General features: G+C 50.5%; 1 protein-coding gene across 1 annotated transcript; it reads right to left on the bottom strand.

The window, feature by feature from the left end:
* Window positions 1-15,607: 15,607 nt before the first annotated feature.
* On the bottom strand, window positions 15,608-19,442 carry EGR1 (early growth response 1). Its single transcript, XM_003900165.4, has 2 exons — window positions 18,839-19,442; window positions 15,608-18,157 (listed from the first exon to the last, which is right to left on the bottom strand). Exons 1-2 carry the CDS (start codon window positions 19,143-19,145, stop codon window positions 16,833-16,835), a joined length of 1,632 nt encoding a protein of 543 aa, XP_003900214.1. The 5' UTR covers window positions 19,146-19,442; the 3' UTR covers window positions 15,608-16,832.
* Between the last annotated feature and the right edge of the window lie 4,970 nt (window positions 19,443-24,412).

The raw sequence follows: 24,412 nt of genomic DNA, 5'->3' as shown, positions 1-24,412 counted from the left end.
AAATAACTTAAAAATACTTACGAAGATATACACTGAAGTATTTACAGATGAAATTATATAATGTCTGGGATTTGCTTCAAAATAATCGAGTGTGTGTGGGTGAGGGTAGGGAAGAGGGTGTTATAGAAAAAACAAGACTGCTGTGAATTGATCATTGTTGAACTGGTTGATAGATACAGGGAGGTTATTACATCATTCCCCCTACTTTTGAGGATATTTAAGATTTTCTACAATAAAAATTATGAAGCTTGATCTAGCCACAAAATGGATATTTAGAATTTATTTTTAGAATTTATATGTGTGCGCGCGCGCGTGTGTGTGTGTGTGTGTATATATATATACATATATATTTTTTTTTTTTTTTTTGAGCCTAGTCTTACTCTGCCCCCCAAGCTGGAGTGCAGTGGTATGGTCTTGACTCACTGCAACCTCCACCTCCTGGGTTCAAGCGATTCTCCTGCCTCAGCCTCCCAAGTAGCTGGGATTACAGGCACCTGCCACCATGCCTGGCTAATTTTTGTATTTTTAGTAGAGATAGGGTTTCACCATCTTGGCCAGGGTGGTCTTGAACTCCTGACCTCAAGTGATCCGCCTACCTCTGCCTCCCAAAGTGCTGGGATTACAGGCATGAGCCACCACACCCGGCCTAGATTAAGATTGAATAATTGTCTGGGCATGGTGGCTCATGCCTGTAATCCCAGCATTTTGGGAGGCCAAGGCAGAAGGATTGCCTGAGGCTAGGAGTTCAAGACCAGCCTGGGCAACAAAGTGAAACCCCATCTCTATAAAAAATAAATTACAAATTAGCTGGGCATGATGGCACACAACTGTAGTCCTAGATACTCTGGAAGATGAAGCGGGAGGGTCACTTGAGCTCAGGAATTCAAGTCCAACCTGTGCAGTATAGCAAGCCCCTGACCTCTATATTAAAAAAAAAAAAAATTTTAAGGCCGGGCGCGGTGGCTCAAGCCTGTAATCCCAGCACTTTGGGAGGCCGAGACGGGCGGATCACGAGGTCAGGAGATCGAGACCATCCTGGCTAACACGGTGAAACCCCGTCTCTACTAAAAATACAAAAAACTAGCCGGGCGAGGTGGCGGGCGCTTGTGGTCCCAGCTACTCGGGAGGCTGAGGCGGGAGAATGGCACAAACCCGGGAGGCGGAGCTTGCAGTGAGCTGAGATCCGGCCACTGCACTCCAGCCCGGGCTACAGAGCAAAGACTCCGTCTCAAAAAAAAAAAAAAAAAAAAAATTTTAATGAAAAGATTGAATAGGCCGGGCGCGGTGGCTCACACCTGTAATCCCAGCACTTTTCGAGGCTGAGGCGGGCGGATCACGAGGTCAGGAGATTGAGACCATCGTGGCTAACGCGGTCAAACCCTGCCTCTACTAAAAATACAAAAAATTAGCCAGACATGGTGGCAGGGCCCTGTAGTCCCAGCTACTCAGGAGGCTGAGGCAGGAGAATGGCATGAACCCAGGAGGCAGAGCTTACAGTGAGCCAAGATCGCACCACTGCGCTCCAGCCTAGGTGACAGAGTGAGACTCTGTCATAAAAACAAAAAAGAAAAAGAAAAGAGCCGGGCGCGGTGGCTCACGCCTGCAATCCCAGCACTTTGGGAGGCCGAGGTGGGCAGATCACAAGGTCAGGAGATGGAGACCACGGTGAAATCCCGTCTCTACTAAAAATACAAAAAAATTAGCCGGGCGCGGTGGCGGGCGCCTGTAGTCCCATCTACTCAGGAGGCTGAGGCAGGAGAATGGCGTGAACCCGGGAGGCGGAGCTTGCAGTGAGCCGAGATCGTGCCACAGCACTCCAGCCTGGCGACAGAGCGAGACTCCGTCTCAAAAAAAAAAAAAAAAAAAAAAGAAAGAAAGAAAGGAAAAGAAAAGAAAAGATTGAATAGTTGAGTTTCAGGTAGCCCAGACCTTATTGAAAGCTGAAATTAAAAAGCATGCATACAATCCGAAGTGATCCATCGAAATTATTGTCATTATTGCTACATCAGAAGTAGAGGACTCTCCTGAGGAGACTTGAAGCTATGTAGCTTTTCAGACACCCAGAAACACGATCAAAAGTAGTGGCGTGCCTACACACTAATGCCATCTCAGTCCCTGTTGCCTTCAGGAAAAGTACAACCCCCTGGACTCTCACTGAGGGCCTTTCAAATCTAGCCCTAACCTGCCTTTCCAGCCACATTCCCTGCCCCTCCCCTCCATGCTTCCTGCCGCCCCACCATTAATTTGCTGGTTCCTGAACACACCTCCCTGGCTTTGCACTTGCTGTTCCCTTGCCTGCACGTCCTCCTGTGAACTCCTAGTCTTCCTTCTACACCCCGTTCCTCCATCTCTCCTCCTTGACAGAATTAGTCACTCCCTGCCCTGTACACACCTCTCATATATCACACTATGGTAATTATTTCTTTCTGAATCTTTCCCCATGCAATGTGGTGCTGCCCCAGACTCTATCCTGTTTATCTGTATGTGCTGAGGGCCTGACATAAAGTAGGTATTTGATAATACATTTTGGATAAATTTTGATCTATTCATGACAGAGCAAAGGAGCCACATAGACTCTGGATGAACTAGTACTGAGGATGACCCCAAGAGAGTCACCCAGACTTGAACTCTTCTTTCTAAGGGGTGCCTACAAAATTGTAGAACAATAAAACAAAGTCTGACTCAAGAATAACCAACAGGAACACCTGGCTAACACCAATTCAGTAATAAGCAAAAGAAAGAAATTTAAGAGAAAGGCTTTGAGCCTAGTGCTTTGTGTGAGTTGTATATGGGGAATGGAGATGGAAAGAGAATTCAGTGATGGGGGCGAGATCTCACGAGTTCTCTAAGAAATAGTTGAGGGAGCTTGGTGAACTAATAAAATAACACTTTCTGGTTTCTAAAAAACCTACAGCCCCCAAATTTGGAAGCCAACAGCAATTGTCTGGTGCTTCCATCCCGCCAGCCTCTAACAGACAGACCATCCACTTACGGGGAATGTTAAACAACTTGCATCCACTCAGCAAAAGCCTAGAGGCCTGAGTCCCTAGGAAATCTTTCCCATCTTTGTTTGTTTGTTTTGTTTTGTTTGACACAGTCTCGCTCTGTCATCCAGGCTAGAGTGCAGTGGCGCATCTCGGCTTATTGCAACCTCCGCCTCCCTAGTTCAAGCAATTCTCATGCCTCCATCTCCAAGTAGCTGGGATTACAGGCACCTGCCACCATGCCTGGCTAATTTTTGTATTTTTTTTAGTGGAGATGGAGTTTCACCATGTTGGCCAGGCTGGTCTTGAACTCCTCAAGTGATCCACCCACCTTGGCCTCCCAAAGTGCTGGGATTACAGGCATCAGCCACCGCACCAGGCCTGTTTTTCTTTTTTTTTTTTTTTTTTGGACGGAGTCTCGCTATGTCGCCCGGGCTGGAGTACAGTGACGCGATATCCGCTCACTGCAAGCTCCACCTCCTGGGTTCATGCCATTCTCCTGCCTCAGCCTCCCGAGAAGCTGGGACTACAGGCGCCATCCCTCACAGCCTTCTAAATTTTTTTGTATTTTTAGTAGAGATGGGGTTTCACCATGTTGCCCAGGCTGGTCTCAAACTCCTGGGCTCAAGCAGTCCACCTGCCTCGGCCTCCCAAAGTGCTGAGATTATAGGCATGAGCCACTGCGCCTGGCCAACATTACCTTTTATTTTTATTTATTTATTTATTTTAATTTTTTTTTTTTTTTTTTTTTTTTTTTTTTTTTTTTTTGAGGCGGGTCTGCGCTCTGTCGCCAGGCTGGGGTGCTGTGACCCGGATCTCAGCTCACTGCAAGCTCCCGCCTCCCGGGTTCCCGCCATTCTCCTGCCTCAGCCTCCGAGTAGCTGGGACTACAGGCGCCCGCCCGGCGCCCGGCTAGTTTTTTGTATTTTTAGTAGAGGCGGGGTTTTGCCGTGTTAGCCAGGATCTCGATCTCCTGACCTGCGTGATCCGCCCGTCTCGGCCTCCCAAAGATGCTGGGATTACAGTGAGCCACCGCTTGACTATTTATTTTTAATTTTAATTTTTTTTTTTTTTTTTTTTGGGGGGAGTCTCGCTGTCGTAGCCCAGGCTGGAGTGCAGTGGCTGGATCTCAGCTCACTGCAAGCTCCGCCTCCGGGTTCACGCCATTCGTGCCTCAGCCTCCCGAGTAGCTGGGACTTCTGAAGCCCGCCACCTGCGCCCGGCCCCTAGTTTTTGTATTTTTAGTGAGACAGGGTTTCACCTGTGTTAGCCAGGATGGTCTCGATCTCTGACCTGCGTGATCGCCCGTCTCGGCCTCCCCAAAGTGCTGGGATTACAGGCTTGAGCCACTGCGCCCGGCCCAACATTACCTTTTTAAAGAAAAAACAAAAAAGCATTATTTCCCCCATGAAGTAGATGGGGAAACTGAAGCCCATGGGTGAATGACCTAAAGGTTTGCTTTACGAAGGCTGACAGCTGGGCCTGAGGTGATGGAAAAAGTGTTTCCGAGTAGAACTAATATACTTCTGAAGAGAAAGTTGTAAGGACCTTGACAATTTCATTAGCCAAAAATGAAATCTGGCTCTAAAGAGAATGAACGATGATTCTGAGGAGACAATGCAGGGGAGTCATCACAAAACTGGTGACAAAATTGGTTCTGAGGCTGCTGTAATAGGACTGGAAGCAGTCACCACTGGAGAGTCCCTGTTTCCTGGGGACTTGAGGGCACTAGAAATTGTGTTAGTGTCATTAACAGAAGATTGAGAACACTGCCGTAGCTGACCCATGAAGGCTTACAAATGGACCCAGTTAGGTGCATCTGAGACTATTAAATGGGTGGTTCTGAGATGATAGTTTGAGCTGGACAGTTGGTGTTGAGGTGACTGAAAATTGGTTTTAATAAGGCAGCTGGAGGGGATGCACTGTTTGTGAGAAGCCAGTTTCAGGGAATTCAAAGTTGGTTCTACTGAGATTCAGAGGTGGTTAGCAAGGCTGGGGTGGTTGAGTTTCTCCTTCTCCCAGAGCCCCTCCAAATCCTCAGAACCAACTCTCCCACCATAGGTGCTCTGTTAATTTGTTCAACAAATGAGGCCTAGTTTGGTTCTCAGTCTTCTGGTCACTGGAGCTGAAAAGGTTCTAGGAAGTGAAATTGGTTCTGAGGAGAAATGAGCTTCCAGGGAGGCTGAGTTGGTTTTCTCTGAGGACGGCACCCACTGCTGGTTCTGTGGAAATGGTAACTTCTAGATTTATCTGGCAGTTGAGGAGCCACTCTGGCCCAGGTGGGCTGCCTGTTCTTTTGTTTTTGTTTTGTTTGTTGAGAGGAAGTCTCACTCTGTCGCCCAAGCTGGAGTGTAGTGGCGCGATCTTGGCTCACTGCAACCTCCACCTCCTGGGTTCAAGTGATTCTCCCACCTTAGCCTCCCAAGTAGCTGGGGCTACAGGTGCCCGCCACCATGCCTGGCTTATTTTTGTATTTTTAGTAGAGACGGGGTTTCGCCATGTTGGCCAGGCTGGTCTTGAACTCCTGACCTCAGGTGATCTGCCCACCTCGGCCTCCCAAAGTGCTGGAATTACAGACGTGAGCCACAGCGCCCGGCAAGCAAGGATAATGTTTTAAATATTCCAGCTGGGCATGGTGGTTCACACCTGTAATCCCAGCACTTTGGGAGGCCGAGGCAGGCAGATCACTTGAGATCAGGAGTTCGAGACCAGCCTGGGCAACATGGCAAAACCCCATCTTACTAAAAATACAAAAATTAGACAGCATGGCAAAACCCCATCTTACTAAAAATACAAAAATTAACCAGGCGTGGTGGCACATGCCTATAGTCCCAACTACTCGAGAGGCTGAGGTAGGAGAATCGCTTGAACCCAGGAGGTGAAGGTTGCAGTAAGCCAAGATTACGCCACTGCACTCCGGCCTGGGTGACACAGCAAAACTCTGTCCCAAAAAAAAAAAATTTCACCCATCTTTGTATATAATTCAATAACTTTCTTTTTTTTTTTTTTTTTTGAGGCAGAGTCTTGCTCTGTCGCCCAGGCTGGAGTGCAGTGGCCGGATCTCGGCTCACTGCAAGCTCCGCCTCCCGGGTTTAGTCCATTCTCTTGCCTCAGCCTCCCAAGTAGCTGGGACTACAGGCGCCCGCCACCTCGCCCGGCTAGTTTTGTGTATTTTTTAGTAGAGACGGGGTTTCACTGTGTTAGCCAGGATGGGATAACTTTCAGTAATGTAAACAATTGTTCAAACATAACAATACAGTTTTAGAATATCTCCATGATCCCCCAAATAGCACTGCTCTCTGTCTCTATAAGACTTTTGCATTTTCTGGACATTTCATATAAATGCAGTCATACACTATGTAGTCCTTTGCACCTAACTTCTTAATCGAAATGTTTTGAGGTTTACGCATGTTGTGGCACACATCTGTATTTTGTTCCTTTTTATTGCTGAGGCCTATTTCATCGTTTTGATATACCACATTTTGCTTATCTGTGCACTGATTGAATAGACACTTGGATTGTTTCCACTCCGGCTATTATGAATAATGCTGCTATGAACATTTGCATGCAAGTCTTTGTGTGAACATATCTTTATTTCTGTTAGGTAGATACCCAGGAGTAGAATTGCTGGGTCATATGGTAAGTGTACGTTTAACTTTATAAGAAATAACTAAACCATTTTCCAAAGTGGCTGCATCTTTTTACGTCCCCACCAGCAAAATGTGAGGGTTTCGGTTTATTCACATCCTCATTGATACTTGTTATTGTCTGTCTGGAAAGAATAACTGTGAAGGACAGCCCCCACACATGCCAGGTCATCAGCAAGTGTCAGTTTATCAGAGTGGGGAGCACAGACCCAGACCTGCCTTCCAGCCTCCGCTGTCCTTCTCTCCTCTGGCGGCTCCATAGCCCCACACTCCTGATGTCCAAAGAGGAAAGAGAGAAGTTTTAGTTACAGTACTAACCCCAGTCCGAGAGGTGAAAATGTGGTAGATTAGAGTCTGTGACAACCAGTGGGTGAATGGGGCCCGTGTTCCAGAAAACCCATCAGGAACCGCCCACAGGAGATGGTGATAAAGGCAAAGTGTACAGATAACCTCTCGGGACTAGTCCCCCAAGGGCAGCGTCCCATATCACCTGACCCTTAGCCTCTTCCTGTTTTTGAGATAGGAGTATCTGATCAATCCCAGGCTCACCCTCTCCCAGACACCTCTCCTCTTTAGAAAAGTATCACCATGGACTTTTGTCCATTTGCTGAGCTGACTAAATAATGACAATCTACTTTGCTTAGCCCAGATACCTCATTACCAGGAAGACAGAAACAAATGGGGCCTAGCATGGTGGCTCACGCATGTAATTCCAGCACTTTGGGAGGCCAAAGCAGACAGATCTCTTGAGGTCAGGAGTTCGAGACCTCTACTAAAAAAACAAAAATTAGCCGGGCACAGTGGCACGCGGCTGTAGTCCCAGCTACTCAGGAGGCTGAGGCAGGAGAACTGCTTGAACCCAGGAGGTGGCAGTTGCAGAGAGCCGAGATGGCGCCATTGCACTCCAGCCTGGGTAACAGAGTAAGACTGTCTCAAAAAAAAAAAAAAAAAAAAAATAGATAGAAACAAATGGGAGAGAGCTTGGAGTAGAGCAATAAAAATGACAAAGGAGCCAGGGCAGTAGCTCACGCTATAATCCCAGCACTTTGGGAGGTTGAGGAGGGCGGATCATGAGGTCAGGAGATCGAGACCATTCTGGCCAAGATGGGTAACCCCATCTCTACTAAAAATACAAAAATTAGCTGGGTGTGGTGGCACATGCCTGTAATCCCAGCTACTCGGGAGGCTGAGGCATGAGAATCGCTTGAACCTGGGAGGCAGAGGTTGCAGTGACCCGAGATCCTGCCACTGTACTCTAGCCTGGTGACAGAGCGAGACTCTGTCTCTAAAAAAAATAAATAAAAAGACAAAGAGGCTGGCTCTGTTTGCTTGAGCAATGATTAAAGGAAGCAAATCTTTTAGGAGACTTTGACTCTGTGAGTGTGGGAGAAGATGGGTGCTTCTTGTGTTAAGCACCAGAGATGTGAATAAATGTGGCTATTGTGGGAAGAAGGAGCCAGAACAGTTTGGGGGAAACTTTGGAGTAAATGTGGACACATCTACACAAGGACTTGTACTCCAATGATCACAGCGGCTTTATCTGTAATAGCCCCAAAGGAACCAGCCCAGATGTCCCTCCACAGGGAAAAGGATGAACAACTGAGGCATAGCCATATAGCAGAATGCTACTTGGCAATGAAAAGGAGTGAACTATTTGCAGTGTACACACAGCAACATCAATGTATCCTGAACATTGATGCTAAGTGAAGGAAGCCAGATCAAATCAAGGACATATGGAATAATTCCATATATGAGACACTCTATCTTCTTTTTCCGGCTGGAACCATGAAGGGTATAGAAGAGAAGAAGGTTACTGCTATACCAGAAACCCTTAAGAAAAAGCAGGCCGGGCGCGGTGGCTCACGCCTGTAATCCCAGCACTTTGGGAGGCCGAGGCGGGCGGATCACGAGGTCAGGAGATCGAGACCATCCTGGCTAACACGGTGAAACCCTGTCTCTACTAAAAATGCAAAAAATTAGCCGGGCGAGGCGGCGGGCGCCTGTAGTCCCAGCTACTCGGGAGGCTGAGGCAGGAGAATGGTGTGAACCCGGGAGGCGGAGCTTGCAGTGAGCCGAGATCGCGCCACTGCACTCCAGCCTGGGCGACTAAGCGAGACTCTGTCTCAAAAAAAAAAAAAAGAAAAAGCAAAGGAGGCCAGGTGCGGTGGCTCACGCCTGTAATTCCAGCACTTTGGGAGGCCGAGGCAGGCGGATCACCTGAAGTTGGGAGTTTGAGACCAGCCTGACCAATATAGAGAAACCCCTCTCTACTAAAATTACAAAATTAGCTTGGTGTGGTGGCACATGCCTGTAATCCCAGCTACTCGGGAGGCTGAGACAGGAGAATCGCTTGAACCCAGGAGGCAGAGGTTGAGTGAGCCAAGAACGCACCATTGCACTCCAGCCTGGGCAACGAGAGCGAAACTCCATCTTTAAAGAAAAGAAAAGAAAAGGAATTTTGAAAAACTGAAAAATCAAGCACCTGAGAAAGAAGTTTGCCCAAAAGATGCTTTGAAAGGCAAGGAGGAGGTCAGGCGTGGTGGCTCACGCCTGTAATCCTAGCACTTTGGGAGGTCGAGGTGGGTGGATCATCTGAGGTCAGGAGTTCAAGACCAGCCTGGCCAACATGGTGAAGCCTGGTCTCTGCTAAAAATACAAACATTAGCCAGGCATGGTGGCAGGCACCTGTAGTCCCAGCTACTCGGGAGGCTGAAGCAGGAGAATCGCTTGAACCCGGGAGGCAGAGGTTGCAGTGAGCTGACATCGTGCCCGTTGCACTCCAGCCTGGGCAACAAGAGCGAAACTCCATCTTAAAAAAAAAAAGAAGAAAAAAAAGAAAAAGAAAAAGAAAAGAAAGCAAGGCAAGGAGGAAGCTTATCTGTGAAAAAGAAAAGCACTGTCACAAGGAATATAGGCAGATGTACATAACTGAAATTCGAATCGCGAGGATGGCAAGAAAAGCTGGCAACTTCTATGTACCTGCAGAACCCAAACTGGCATTTGTCATCAGGATCAGATGTATCGATGGTGTGAGCCCAAAGGTCCAAAAGGTGTTGCAGCTTCTTTGCTGTCGTCAAACTTCAGTGGAAACTTTGTGAAGCTCAACAGGCTTCAGTTAACATGCTGAGGATTGTAGACCTATATATTGCATGGGGGCACCCAAATCTGAAGTCAGTAAATGAACTAATTTATAAGCGTGGTTATGGCAAAATCAATAAGAAGCGAACCGCTTTGATACATAACATTTTGATTGCTTGAGCTCTTGGTAAATATGGCATCATCTGCGTGGAGGATCTGATTCATGAGATTTATACTGTTGGAAAATGCTTCAAAGAAGCAAATAACTAGCTGTGGCCCTTCAAATTATCTTCTCCACAAGGCAGAATGAAGAAAAAGACCACCCACTTTGTAGAAGCTGGAGACGCTGGCAACAGGGAGGATAGTATCAACAGGCTTATTAGAAGAATGAACTAAGGTGTCTACCATGATTATTTTTCTAAGGTGGTCGGGTAATAAACAGTACCTACTCTTGGCCGGGCACAGTGGCTCATGCCTGTAATCCCAGCACTTTAGGAGGCCAAGGCGGGTGGATCACAAGGTCAGGAGTTCAAGACTATCCTGCCTAACACTTTGAAACCCCATCTCTACTAAAAATACAAAAAAATTAGCTGAGCGTGGTAGCGGGTGCCCATAGTGCCAGCTACTCGGGAGGCTGAGGCAGGAGAATGGCGTGAACCCGGGAGGCAGAGCTTGCAGTCAGCTGAGGTCGTGCCACTGCACTCCAGCCTGGGTGACAGAGCGAGACTCCGTCTCAAAAATAGAAAAAACAAACGAACAAACAAAAAACAGTACCTACTCTCAAATTGAAAAAAAAAAAAAAAAGAAAGAAAATAGAGAATGCAAACTGATTCACGGTGATAGATCAGTGATTGCCCGGGTACAGGGGTGGAAGGGAGGAAAGATTACCAAGGAGCATGAGGAAACTTCTGGAGGTGATGGTAATGTTCAGTATCATAATTGCGATTATTTCACCTGTGTACACATAGGTCAAGACTCATCAAGTTGTACAGTTTATATGTACAGTTTATTGTTCATCAGTAGTACCTCCAGCCGGGGCAACATATTGAAACCCCATCTTTACAAAAAATACCAAAATAGTTTCTTTTTTTGTTTTTTTTAATTTAAAAAATTTTTATTTATTTATTTATTTATTTAGAGACAGAGTCTTGCTCTGTTGCTCAGGCTAGAGTGTAGTGGCGCTATCTGGGCTCACTGCAACCTCCGCCTCCCAGGTTCAAGCACTTTTCATGTCTTAGCCTCCCGAGTAGCTGGGATTACAGGTGTGTGTCACCATGCCCGGCTAATTTTTTTGTATTTTTAGTAGAGAAGGGGTTTCATCATGCTGGCCAGGCTGGTCTTGAATTCCTGACCTCAGGTGATCCCCTAACCTTGGCCTCCCAAAGTGCTGGGATTACAGGCATCAGCTACCGCACCTGGCCTAAAAAATACAAAAATAGTTAAAAAAATATTTGTTTGAAACCAGGTCTTGCTCTGCTGCCCAAGCTGGAGTGAAGTGGCATGATCTCAGCTCACTGCAGCCTTGACCTCCCAGGCTCAAGCAGTCCTCCTACCTCAGCGTCCCGAATCTCTGGAACTACAGGCGTGGGCCACCATGCCCAGTTTATTTTATTTTTTTGTACAGACAGGGTCTCCCTATGTTGCCCAGACCGATCTTGAACTCCTGGGCTCAAGCAATCTCTCGCCTCGGCCTGCCAAAGTATAGTAATTATAGGTGTGAGCCACCATACACAGCCCTCAATAGAGTTGTAATAATAATTTTTAAAACCCTAAGTGCCAAGGAGAATGGGCTTGTGGAGAGAACTCCCTGGAAAGAGAAATGATCTTTTACTTGCATCTGAGTTGCTGGGCCACCAATCTGACCCGAGAGATCATCTGAAGGAAGCTTAGACTCAGAGGCTCTCCTAGGCCCTAGTAATGGAGATAAGGAGACTGGGAGAAAAATTACTGAAGTAGAGGGTTAGATTTGCTATTTGGGTGCAAAAATCTTATTAGCACCCAAAGGTTTCTGGGTAAAATGTTGAAAGGTTATTTGCTTGACATCTGATTATTTTAAACTTGGCCTCATTTCCCTTAGGACTCTGGGATATCGCTCTGCCCAATGGCTTCCCCTCTCCAACTGCACTAAGTGTGGACTGAAACAGTGAAAACAGTATGGATGCAGGGAGGGGGACTGGCAGGGAATACCTCTGACCCTATAGTACCCTTACCTGGCTCCAGTTCCATACCTGGGAGATAGGGGCAGTTCTGAATAGGGGGAAGGTAGAAGGAAACACACTGAAAACTCCAGCTTGCCGCAAACCCCGGGCCAAGCTCCGCCTTCCTGAGTGCTTGGAATCTTTCAAAACAGGTGAGAACGAGGCTGAACATTCCTGAAATTCAAGCAAAAAGAGTACCTTTCAGGTAGGAGGAGGAAAGGTCAAGGGTCTTTAGGACCTGGTTCTTTTACTTCAGAATCAAAACCTATCCTTGTCCTCAGCCCAGTCCCCCACCCCCAACTCCCTTCTACCCTACTCCTCTCTGTCCTTCCTTACATTCCTGAAGCCCTAGACAATGACCCCAGGTAGCAATGAATTGTTCAACACTCTCCGGGACCCTTTTCCAACCTTAACCTTTATAATGATGAGAGCTCTTATCAGCACTGTCTCGTGCCCTTGGTTTTCTATTTCCCTAGCAGGAGTAGGAATTTAAATAAACACTCATTATTCTTATATTTTTATTTTTGTATCAGCCAACACATTCATTATACTGTAGAACTGTAAAAGGGAGCAGCTTTTTGCCCCATTCCCTATTTCAGCCATGAAAAGAAACTTAAGTTTGGACTGTCAGAACCTAAAGAAACCCTGGCAAGAGGACTAATAAAAATTAGTTAGCAGCCAAATGTGTTGGCTCACGCCCGTAATCCCAGCACCTTGAGAGGCCAGGATAGGAGGGATAACTTGAACTCAGGAGTTCGAGATCATCCTGGGCAACAAAGTATGACCCTCCCATCTCTTAAAAAAAAAAAAAAAAAATTAAAGGTTGGGTGCAGTGGCTTACGCCTGTAATCCCAGCACTTTGGGAGGCCAAGGCGGGCAGATCACCTGAGGTCAGGAGTTCAAGACCAGACTGGCCAACATGGTGAAACCGTCTCCACTAAAAATACAAAAATTAAGGGGCTGGGCGCGGTGGCTCACACCTGTAATCCCAGTACTTTGGGAGGCCGAGGGGGGCGGATCACGAGGTCAGGAGATCGACATCATCCTGGCTAACACGGTGAAACCCCATCTCTGCTAAACATACAAAAAAGTAGCTGGGCGTGGTGGCGGGTGCCTGTAGTCCCAGCTGCTCAGAGGCTGAGGCAGGAGAATAGTGTGAACCTGGGAGGCGGAGCTTGCAGTGAGCTGAGATCAGGCTACTGCACTCCAGCCTGGGCAACAAAGCGAGACTCTGTCTCCAAAAAAAAAAAAAAAATTAGCCAGTCCTGCTGGTGGGTGCCTGTAATCCCAGCTACTTAGGAGGCTGAGGCAGGAGAATCACTTGAACCCAGGAGATGGAGGTTGCAGTGAGCCGAGATCATGCCATTGCACTCCAGCCTGGGCGACAGAGCCAGACTCTGCCTCAAAAAATAAACAAAAAATAAAAAATAAAAAAAGTAGTCATCTATAGTGCATCTGTATTCTCAGCTACTTGGGAGGCTGGAGGAGACTTTGAGCCCAGGAGTTTAAGGTTGCAATGGGTTGTAGTCACACCGCTGCACTCCAGCCTGGGTGACAATGAAACCCTGTCTCAAAAATAAAATAAAATAAAATAAAATAAAATAAATATTAGCTAGCAACAAGCCATCTGCATGAGAATGACCTTGTTATCAAGGCCAGTTCCAGGACCCTATCCCAAATGTAAGGTATCAGTCAGCTGCTCTGTTCATGGGGCCTGGGAATCTCATTCTGATGCACTTGTAACATACAAGACCCTCTGCTTTAAAGGAACAGAGTCTCAGTGCTCCTTCTTTCATATTTTATTCTTGCCATGTTTTGTTTCTTGGGAGTCTGGAGTGAGAAACTCTTAAGAATGTGTAACAGGCATGGACTTGTGTTCCTGGGCCTAGAGTGAGATGGGGAGGGGTAGGTGGGGCTGAGAAGAGGTGTGCCAATACAAATATTGTCCCATCAGGACCTGGCAATTTTGCCAGGAGGCTCACAGGGATGTGTCCCTTGCTAGAGAAAGTGCCCAGTTCCCCCGCTCTAGGCTGAGGAGTCTGGTGCCATGGGAAAGGGCAGAGGTCAACAGCGTTGGTCAGGGAAGGCTAGACTGCATGAGAAAGAATTGGGCCAATGTCAGGGGGTTATTGGAATTCCTGTGGCTCCAGAAAGCGTGGGTTGAGAACCACCTGGGAGACCCTTAGAGGAAGGAGAAGAGGTAGAAGCAGATTAGACTTTCACTTCACTCCGGGCCTGATAACCATACCAGGTCAAGGGGATACCTCATTGTCCCTCTGATTTTAGGGGTCAGAAGTTGGGAGAGGAGCCAAGGCTTGGGAATTCCAGGACATCAACTCTATTGTAGCCATCCACCCAGTGAATGGTGGAGTCTGACCAATTCATAAAATACTTAGATATCAGGGTAGGAGGTAGTGCTTCCACTCAGTAATCCATCTCATCCACACTGCTGAGTAGACTCAGCCAGTGTCCTCCCTGCCTCACCCACAAACCAAGTCAATCGGGTTGACTCCTGCTTGTGCTTCCTAACTCAATTTTTCCACCTTTCCTAATTCCCTGGGTGGGTTGGGTGCCTTTCACTGTGCTCCCAAAGAGCCCCATTCTTGCCCATATTGCATAACACAATACCATGTTGTAATTTTTGTCTTATATCTATCTCCCCAGCCAACAATCCACATTCCTGGAAGAGGAGCTCCTCCCATGGTGTCTGTCGTGGCCAGGTCAAGGCCTCTCACAGAGTATGCAGATGCTTATGTGCCCACAGGGATTGCCCCAGCAGTGGGAGTGGTCCCTCAGGGGACTGAGGCCAAAAGAACCTAGAACCTCAGGCCTCCTACACAATGGGAACAGATTTGGCCTGGATGGGAACTTTAGACACCAGGCCAGCCTTCTGCCCACTCTATCCTCTGTCCCACGAAGCTGCCAAGGATGGCAGTTCCAGCTGGCAAGTAATAAGAATTTCTTCCTGGAAGGATTCTTGGCTTGAGAACTGGCCTTTACCTCTTCTAGGCTTCTTTGATGACCTCAAGTTGCTGGGGACATGGGGAATGGGAGGGAGAGGCTGAGTTGGCCCCAGCATTGTTACTGTTTCCCCAAAGCCCTTGTGCCCACTTCTTACCTCCCCTAACTGCACATGGCAGGGATTCCCAAGATCACGGATTTTCCAACCCTGAGTAGAGGTGGGGGATGGGACTGGCCCAACATTTGATGCCAGTAGAGTAGTACTGCCTCTGGTCACACATGTCCCAGCCCTAACTCTGGCCTTTCTTGGCTTTAGCTAACCAGGGTAAAGCTTCAGCCCAACAGACTGAGGAGGAACAGGCCCATTATCAGGAAGAGAAGAACCCCAGCCTGGGCAACAGGGCAAAACCCTGCCTCTATAAACATTAGCCGAGTGTGGTGGCACGTGCCTACAGTCCCAGCTACTCAGGAGGCTGAGATGGGAGGATCACTTGAGCCTGGGAGGTCAAGGCTGCAGTGAGCTGTGATTACACTACCGCACTCCAGCCTGGAAGGATAGAGCAAGACCCTATCTACAGTCACAGACTCAGTCCTCAAAAATAACGAACTCCAGTTTCACACAGTGGCCTGCCTCTGGCTGGAGGATCCTTGTATCTCTAAAGGCCATCTTCAGAAAACCTCATAGCCCTCAATAGGGCAGAGTCCTTCCCCTAACCCAGGAAACACATACCCAATCACAGCTACTTTATTTTCCTTTTAATTTTTTGGAAGGATATACACCACATATCCCATGGGCAATAAAGCGCATTCAATGTGTTTATAAGCCAAACACTCACTTTGTTTAAGCAAACACAAGTACAAAGTAAAATAGAACCACAAAATAATGAACTGCATGTTCATAACATACAAAAATCGCCGCCTACTCAGTAGGTAACTACAACATTCCAACTCCTGAATATATTTATAAATTTACATTTTCAGTTAAAAAAATAGACTTTTGAGAGTTCAGATTTTGTTTTAGATTTTGTTTTCTTACATTCTGGAGAACCGAAGCTCAGCTCAGCCCTCTTCCTTATTTTGCTCCCAAAGCCTCCCCCAAATCATTACTCCCTGTCCCCCTTAAGGCTAGAGGTGAGCATGTCCTTCACAATTGCACATGTCAAGCCATCAGCAAGGCGCATCACACAAAAGGCACCAAGACGTGAAACTTTTTAAACCAAAAGGACAAAGAAAAAACTTTCAAAAAAAAAAAAAAAAAAAGAAAAACCAAACCATATTTTGCCACATGTGAGAGTCCAGTCGAGCAGTATTTACAGAAAGTTTAACGGAACAACACTCGGACACATGCTCTGAGAATACCTAGGACTGCTGTTTCAAAAAAAAGGTTCACACTTATTGTCACAGCATCATCACAAAATAGAGGATCACCATTGGTTTGCTTGGCTTTTCTTTTTTTTTTTCCCCAAGTGAGGACCTAACTCCAAATAATACAATAGAATATGCAAATTATCTTCACATCAAGAGTACCCCAAGAAAAACGAAATCCATGGCACAGACACTGTACAAGGGTGCAGGGCAGGGCTCTGAGGGGCCCAAACCCCATTTTGCCAACTCGATTTTCTAGCATTGAAGGGAGCAAGGGGTCAGGCATATGATGGAGATGATACTGAAATGATTTATCCAAAATCCATGCAAATCAAGTTCTTTGGATAGAGGTGAAGAACTTGGACATGGCTGTTTCAGGCAGCTGAAGTCAAAGGGAATAGGAATTGGGGAAGGGGAAGTGGGCAAAGAGGGTTGTTGGCCAATAGACCTTCCACTCCAAGTAGAGAGGGAGGACGTGGCTCTGAGAACCTCCATCTGACCTAAGAGGAACCCTCCTCTCCTACCGCCATCTCCTCCTCTTGTCCTTTAAGTCTCTTGTGTTTCTTTTTCTCCCTTTTCCCTTTGTTTCCCCTTTCCCTTTAGCAAATTTCAATTGTCCTGGGAGAAAAGGTTGCTGTCATGTCCGAAAGCCCTGTGGAGGCGCTGAAGGAGTTGGTGACAGCTGAGGAAGGGAAGCTGCTGACCTGGGCAGGGAAAGCAGGGGGAACGGAGGAGTACGTGGTGGCCACCGACGGGGAGGGGAAGCCACTGTGCACAGGGGATGGGTAGGTTGAGGAGCCGGGAGAGGAGAAGGAGGTGGGCACAGGGGACGGGTATGAGGTGGTGGCCGGGGATGGATAAGAGGTAGTAACCGGGGACGGGTAAGAGGTAGCAACCGGGGATGGGTAGGAAGAGAGAGAGGAGGTGGCCGAAGAGGCCACAACACTTTTGTCTGCTTTCTTGTCCTTCTGCCGCAAGTGGATCTTGGTATGCCTCTTGCGTTCATCGCTCCTGGCAAACTTTCTCCCACAGATGTCGCAGGCGAAGGGCTTCTCGCCCGTGTGGGTACGGATGTGGGTGGTGAGGTGGTCGCTGCGGCTGAAGTTGCGCATGCAGATGCGGCACTGGAAGGGTTTCTGGCCTGTGTGGATGCGGATGTGGCGGGTGAGCTCGTCAGAGCGGGAGAAGCGGCGATCACAGGACTCCACCGGGCAAGCGTAAGGGCGTTCGTGGGGGGGCGTCTTGCTGGGCCGGTTGGGGTACTTGCGCATTCGGCTGGGTTTGATGAGTTGGGACTGGTAACTGGTATTGAGGGCCTTCAGGTCCTGGGAGCCCGACTGAGTGGCAAAGGCCTTGATAGTAGACAGGGGGGTGAGCGAAGGCTGCTGGGTGCGGCTCTCCAGGCCCTGGAAGGGCTTCTGGTCTGGGGTACCCAGGCCCAGATCCCCCTGTTGCTGTGGAAACAGGTAGTCGGGGATCATGGGAACCTGGAAGCCACCCTTGGCGGCAGGGTAGGCAGGAGGCGGGTACTGGAGCGCTGTCCCTGCTGATCCCGGGAAGGCCTGGCTTTGTGGCTCAGGGAAAATGTCAGTGTTCGGCGTGGGGAAGGTGGGTGCCGCTGAGTAAATGGGACTGCTGTCGTTGGATGGCACTGCACAGCTCAGGGGTGGGCTCTGGGAGGCGGAGGAGGAGGAGGCCGCTGGAGATGGTGCTGAGGACGAGGAGGCTGGTGGGTTGGTCATGCTCACGAGGCCACTGACCAAGCTGAAGAGGGGCTCGGGCCACAGGGTGTTGCCACTGTTGGGTGCAGGTTCCAGAGAAAAGCGGCCAGTATAGGTGATGGGGGGCAGTCGAGTGGTTTGGCTGGGGTAACTTGTCTCCACCAGCACCTTCTCGTTGTTCAGAGAGATGTCAGGAAAAGACTCTGGCAGGAGAGAGAAAGGGGAGGCCTGGTTACTGGAGAGCAATCACTGGAGGATGAGAACGACCCGAGCTGCCAGGCAAGAGGTCGGCCGGCTACCATTGACTCCCGAGGTAGTTAATAATTGATAGCAGCAGATTGCAATGTTCCTGAACCCGCTCCAGTGGCAGAGCCCATTTCAACAACAGCTGACGCAAATACGGAGAATCCCCCTCCACTGCAGCTCGCAGCGCTCCGCAGCGGCGGCTGCGCGGGCGAGGGATTCCCGCCAGCACCCCCACGGCCGCGGCTAGTGCGCGCCCCCAAACCCGGGCTGCCGGGACATCCACGGCCAAGGATCACGGTCCTTCCTTGGGGGCAGGCAGCAAGCAAGGCAAGGCAAGCCTTTCCGGGGGGAGGGGACCGAGCCCCGCTCATCAAAATAAGCCCTCCCCCTCCACCCACCCACGCAGCTCCAGAGCTCTCCATCCAAAACAAAAGCTCTGTCCTCTGCTGCTAGGGATGAGGGCCGGAGGTGGGCTGTGTGGGGTCCCTTGGCATTCCTCTAACACATGACCCTGGGGATGCGAGGAATGAAAGGGAAACCCGGCTCGCATCCTAAGATTCAGGAGCACTCCTGCGGTGAAGGACTGGACACCAGGATGGTGGCGGAAAGGTTCCCCCTCAGCGTAGGCCACTGCTTACCTGCGGTCAGGTGCTCGTAGGGCTGCTCGCCCGTGTCCGCCTGAGGGTTGAAGGTGCTGCTGCTGCTGCTGCTGCTGTTGCTGCCGCCCCCGCCGCCTCCACCGCCCCCGCTGCTGCTGCTGCTGTTACTGCCGCTGCCCTCAGGGGCCCCGGCGGCGCCGAGGAACTGGGGAGCCCCGTTGCTCAGCAGCATCATCTCCTCCAGCTTAGGGTAGTTGTCCATGGTGGGCGAGTGAGGAAAGGATCCGAACGGGTCAGAGATCTGCAGCGGGGACATCAGCTGCATCTCGGCCTTGGCCGCGGCCATCCTGGACGAGCGGGCGGGAGAGCTGGTGTCGGGGCGGGTGGGCGCAGCCCGGGGCTGGAGCTGCGGGGGACAGTTGCGGGGGCCTGGCCGGGTTACATGCGGGGCGCGGGGCACACTGAGGAGCGCACAGGTGGGGACCCCGACTCGCCCTGGGCGCGGGCGGGCGTGGACGCGCCGCGGCTGCGGAGGCTGGGACAGGGGCCGGTCCTGCGGCGGCGGAAGCTGGCTGCGGCGGCGGATGGCGGCGGCGGCTCCCCAAGTTCTGCGCGCTGGGATCTCTCGCGACTCCCCGGATCCGCCTCTATTTGAAGGGTCTGGAACTGCACGGGCCCGCCTCCGTCGTGACGTACATGGCCATATATGGGAAGCAGGAAGCCCTAATATGGCAGGACCAGCCGGGAGGACCCGGAGTGACGTGAAGCCCCCCATCCGACAGCGCCCGGCGCCTCCATCCTGCACCCTGGGGCCCGGGCCCGCGCCCGCATCCCAGGTGCCCAGGCTTCGGGGAAGCCTAGAGCTCGAACCGCTGCCGGGGCCTCCGGGACCTGCGCCGCTCCGGAGTTCCCGCGTTGCCCCCGCCCCTCCCTCCGCCTTCTTCCCTCCGCCTTTTTCCCTCCTCCCAGAGCCGGAAACGGCCGGGCCATATCGGGCCACTCCAAATAAGGCGCTGCCCAAATAAGGGTTGTTCCGGCGGGGGATCCTTCCTGCTCCTTATATGGCATTTCCGGGTCGCAGCTGGTTGCTCCCTCGCTCCCTCCCTCCTCCCTGGTTCCAAGCCGGGAGCCCGAGCGCTCGCGGGAGCTGGGGACGCCCAGGCGGGGAGGGCTCGGGGCGCGTGGCGCGGGGCGCGCGGCTGCTCAGGCGGCTCCCAGGCGTGAACTAGGCTGGGGAAGCCCAGACCCAGAGCGGGGGCGAGGGCGAGTCGGGCCGGGGTTCTGCGGCTGTCATCCAGGGCCCGCCCGCCCACCTCAGGGACCGTGAGAGCGAGCCGGGAGTGCGGGGGAGGAGCTGCTGGGCCAGCCTGGGCAGGGGCCGCCCAGGAGAGGCGGGGCCTTGACCCCGGGCTCGACCTATGGCACGGTGTCTTTCCGGGTGTCGCCGGGGAAACTGAGGGTAGGAAGTCACGGCCACTTGGTTCTTGGGACACTGCATAGCAGTGAGCTGCCTTGCCTCTGCCACCTGTCAGTGGGATGGGGCTGCTTGTTGGTACCTGGGGTCCCCTGTGTCCCCCCGGAACCAAAAGGCTGTTCCCTAATCCCCACCGGCAAAGAGCCCACCTTTGCGGGACCGAAGTGGGGAAGCTGATTGCCCCAGGAGAGACCTGATTCCTGTTCTCACCAGGAAATAATGGTCCTTGTGGTGGGGGGTCACTTCCCCCGCTTATCCAGTCCAGGTGGAGGGGTGGCCGACGCTGCGGGAATCCGTAAGCGGGGGCTTCCCTATGGGCTATCTGGGGACCCCGGGCTGGGCGCGAAGAGAGGACCGGCTAGGCGGCTAGGTGCTGCCCCCTGGAGGTTTCCTGTCCACTCTCAGCCACGGGCTCCGGCCGCGCGGGCTCTTCCGCCGCCTCCTCGCTCCCCCTCCCGGATGCAGCGCTGGGCGCGGAGCCAGGCCGGGGGAGCCTTCGACGCAGTGAGCGCGAACTGAGCAGGCGCTGCAGCCCGGGCTCCCCCTGCAGTCCCTGGGGAGCCGCCACTGCCGAGGCGCCCGGACTCCGGGATAACATTCCTCACCCCAAGCCTGGCCAAGGCGAAGGGAGAAGGAAGCAGGGGGTGGGTGGTGGGGGGGGAGAACGATTGCCGCAGGTTTCCCGGGGGCCGGACGCGAACAGGGAAGCCCTCCCCGCCCCCAAGACGCAGTCAAATGCGCACCCCAAAGGGAACAGGGATTCCGGGAAGGGAAGGCTCCTCCTGCTCTAGCTCTGAATCCAGAGGAGGTGCTGTTTTTCTGGATTTAAAAAGAAAACAAAGTGTATGTGGGGAAGGAGGGTGCTTGACGACACCGAGAGGGAAGGGAGAAGGTGAGGGCCTAAGGGAGGAGGTGAGGGCCTCGGTGAACCCCAACAGCCTCTGGAGGTCGGGGTAAGGGGGTTTAAGTTGGGGAGGGTGTAACTCTTGGACTTCATCCCTCTGTAGCTGTCCCACCTCCAAACACGTTTTGTTATAAAAATCAACTTAAGGAATCCAGCAATGAACCAGGACCCCCTCGTCTCGAAGCCTGCCATCTCAAGTACGCTGGGGGCGTGGGGGGCTCACTCCCACTGTCTACAGAGTTGTCCATTGGGGCAGGAGTGATGCACCTCTCAGAGGACTCCTGCCGCAAGGGCAGAAAGGCCAGGCTGTTGTAGCACAGATGGTCCTGTGTCTGAATGTTCATTTTGCCACTCCCTGGTAGGGTACCTTAGCCAAATTTATTTTTTTATGTTTTTATTCTTTCTGATACGGGGTCTCACGCTGGCACCCAGGTTGGAGTGCAGTGGCGCGAGCTCACTGCAACCTCCGCCTCCCAGACTCAAGTGATTCTTCAGCCTCCGCATCTCAAGTAGCTTGAGCTACAGGTGCCTGCCACCATGCTTTTTTTTTTTTTTTTTGTATTTTCGTAGAGAGGATTTCACCATGTTGCTCAGGCTGGTCTTGAACTCCTGAGGTCAAGCTATTCACGCACTTCGGCCTCCCCAAGTGCTGGGATTCCAGGTGTGAGCTACAGCACCCAGCCAGCCAAGCTTTTTGTTTGTTTTTGTTTTTTGCTTTTTTTGAGACAGTCTCCCTGTGTCACCCAGGCTGGAGTGCAATGGGGTGATTTTGGCTCACCACAACCTCCGCCTCCTGGGTTCAAGCTATTCTCCTGCCTTAGCTTCCCTAGTAGGACCACAGATGCACCCCACCACACCCGGCTAATTTTTGTATTTTTAGTAGAGATGAGGTTTCACCATGCTGGCCAGCCTGGTCTTGAACTCCTAACCTCAGGTGATCCACCCGCCTCGGCCTCCCAAAGTGCTGGGATTACAGGCGTGAGTCACTGTGCCTGGCCAGCCACGCTTTTTGTGTCTCACTTTCTTCAACTATAAAATGGAGCTAATGTTAATAATACACACATGGGGCCGGGCTAGTGCGACTCTGTCTCAAATAAATAAATAAATAATAGTAATAATACCCACATGGGGGCCGGGCGCGGCGGCTCACGCCTGTAATCCCAGCACTTTGGGAGGCCGAGGCGGGTGGATCACACAGTCAGGAGATCTAGACCATCCTGGCTAACACGGTGAAACCCCGTCTCTACTAAAAAAAAAAAAAAAAATTAGGTGTGGTGGCGGGCGCTTGTGGTCCCAGCTACTCAGGAGGCTGAGGCAGGAGAATGGCGTGAACCGGGAGGCGGAGCTTGCAGTGAGCCAAGATCGGGTCACTGCACTGCAGCCTGGTGGGTGACAGAGCCAGACTCTGTCTCAAAACAAAACAAAACAAACAAACAAAAACCCACATGGGAGTATTGTTGTGAGGACTGAAATTTATGTGGGCTGCCATATGTCAAGTCCCAATGCACAGTACCTGCCTTGCAATTGGCATTTGACAAACAGTGGCTATTGTTCTTTTCAGGGGCTTTGGATCCATAGGGTCATCCACACTTCACCCATCCTCAGCCTCCAAGAAAACTCCAGTGACCCTTTTCTGGAAAGCTGTGCAGATGGGGAAAAACATACCAATCCTATCACAGGGCACATAATCCCTAAGAGTTGATGTGAATCCTTCTTGCTGCAGTAGAATGTTGCCTAGAGCAGAATTTTTCAACATTGTGCAGCAGAATCGCCTGTGGAGGTCTGAAAAAGACAGGTGTTACCCTGGACCAACTGCGTCACAATCTTCCCGAGCTCGTGAGTGCCAGCACTGGGCCGAGGTATCAGCCTGGGATTCTTGTGCTGTCCCTGGAAAGCCACCTAGACTCGGAGAGAACATCCTCTGCCCCAGCCAGGGCAAACCAGTTCCCCAGTGATTCTCCTGTGCAGTTCACCTAAGGTATTTTCAGGTTCTTGCTGAAGCTTAGCACGGAAAATTCTCATAGTCTACGTCTGCATCTTTTGTTTTGCATGACCAACATCAATTCCCCTTTCTTTTTATTAATATTCCCCAGCCAGCAGTTTCCTTTGGGGAGCCACCCTAGTCCATGTGGTTGGGGACAGATAGCCCCCACCCTAGATCTATGAGTAGGTATGTTCCCTGGGCCTGGCCATCCACCCAGGCCCGGGAGTGGATCATTTCCCTAGCTGTAGTGATTGAGTCAGGATGGGCATATGACCCAAACCAGGCCAATGAGAATCACTTTTTCCAGAACTCTTGGGAAAGGGAAATTCCCTTTCTCTGATGGTACTAAGCCAATAGGATGTAAGCCTGGAGGCCGTCTCTCCCACAGGCCTGGAGAGCCTGCCTGAGAATGAAGCCAATGCAGGGGAAGTCAGAAGAGACAGACATACAGAAGAAACAGACATACAGAAGAGACAGACAGACGGAAGGTCCCTGCACTCAGCCTGAGCTTTTTAGTTATGCAGGCCAATGAATTCCTTCTTTATTGAGTAAAATAAAACATCCTCAGTTAGTTTCTCTTACAACCTAACTGGTTGAACACCCATTATCAACAATAAAAACTTCCCTGAGGACTAACTGCAGTCAAGGTTTGGGAATAAGAACCATGGCATAGGCCTTTGCCTCTAAGGCGCTTACAGCTGGGTAGAAGGGAACCTGGATTCTATGTTACAAGAGAATAAAGAATAGGAAGGAAGCAGCTCTGTTAGCCAGCAAAACTCAGTGATGTTAAGGGACATAGGAGATAAGAGGAGGGAGAGATTCCAGGGGGCTGGGAGACGGTCAGGGACATTGAAGAGGTTTTGGAGGAGAAGGAACAAGAGAAGGCCCAAACTTTGTGGTGGGGAAGTGAGAAACTGTTTCAGGCCAGGCTTGGGGGTGGGTTGGCCAGGAGCGCCTGTGTGTGGTCTGTCTGGGGAAAAAGAGGCTGGAAGGTGAGGAGATGGGCTGGAGTAGAGAGATTTCCTTTTGGGAAGTAGCAGAAGGTAAAGTTAAATAAAACATTCATTCTTTTAAAAAGGTTTATTGCCTACTGTGTGTATTGGATGCAGTGCTAACTCTTAGAGATTCTGCAGTGAGGCTTTGCTCTCATGGAAAATACCATTCAGTGGGATAGACAGAAATAAACAGTTATGCAAATAAAAAGGATAATTTCAGATCATGGTGAGTGTGGCTTATATACTAGGAAGGTGA

Source organism: Papio anubis, chromosome 5 (genome assembly GCF_008728515.1).
Source record: "Papio anubis isolate 15944 chromosome 5, Panubis1.0, whole genome shotgun sequence".
Taxonomy (NCBI): domain Eukaryota; kingdom Metazoa; phylum Chordata; class Mammalia; order Primates; family Cercopithecidae; genus Papio; species Papio anubis.
Note: the sequence above shows the minus strand (reverse complement) of the source record. Positions and strands in the feature narration are given on the sequence as shown.

Bases quoted from the DNA above. Each gene is read 5' to 3' on its own strand.
- EGR1 (XM_003900165.4), bottom strand. From the start codon at position 19,145: ATGGCCGCGGCCAAGGCCGAGATGCAGCTGATGTCCCCGCTGCAGATC. The intron at 18,158-18,838 runs GTAAGCAGTGGC...CTCTCCTGCCAG, and splicing joins CTACGAGCACCTGACCGCAG to AGTCTTTTCCTGACATCTCT.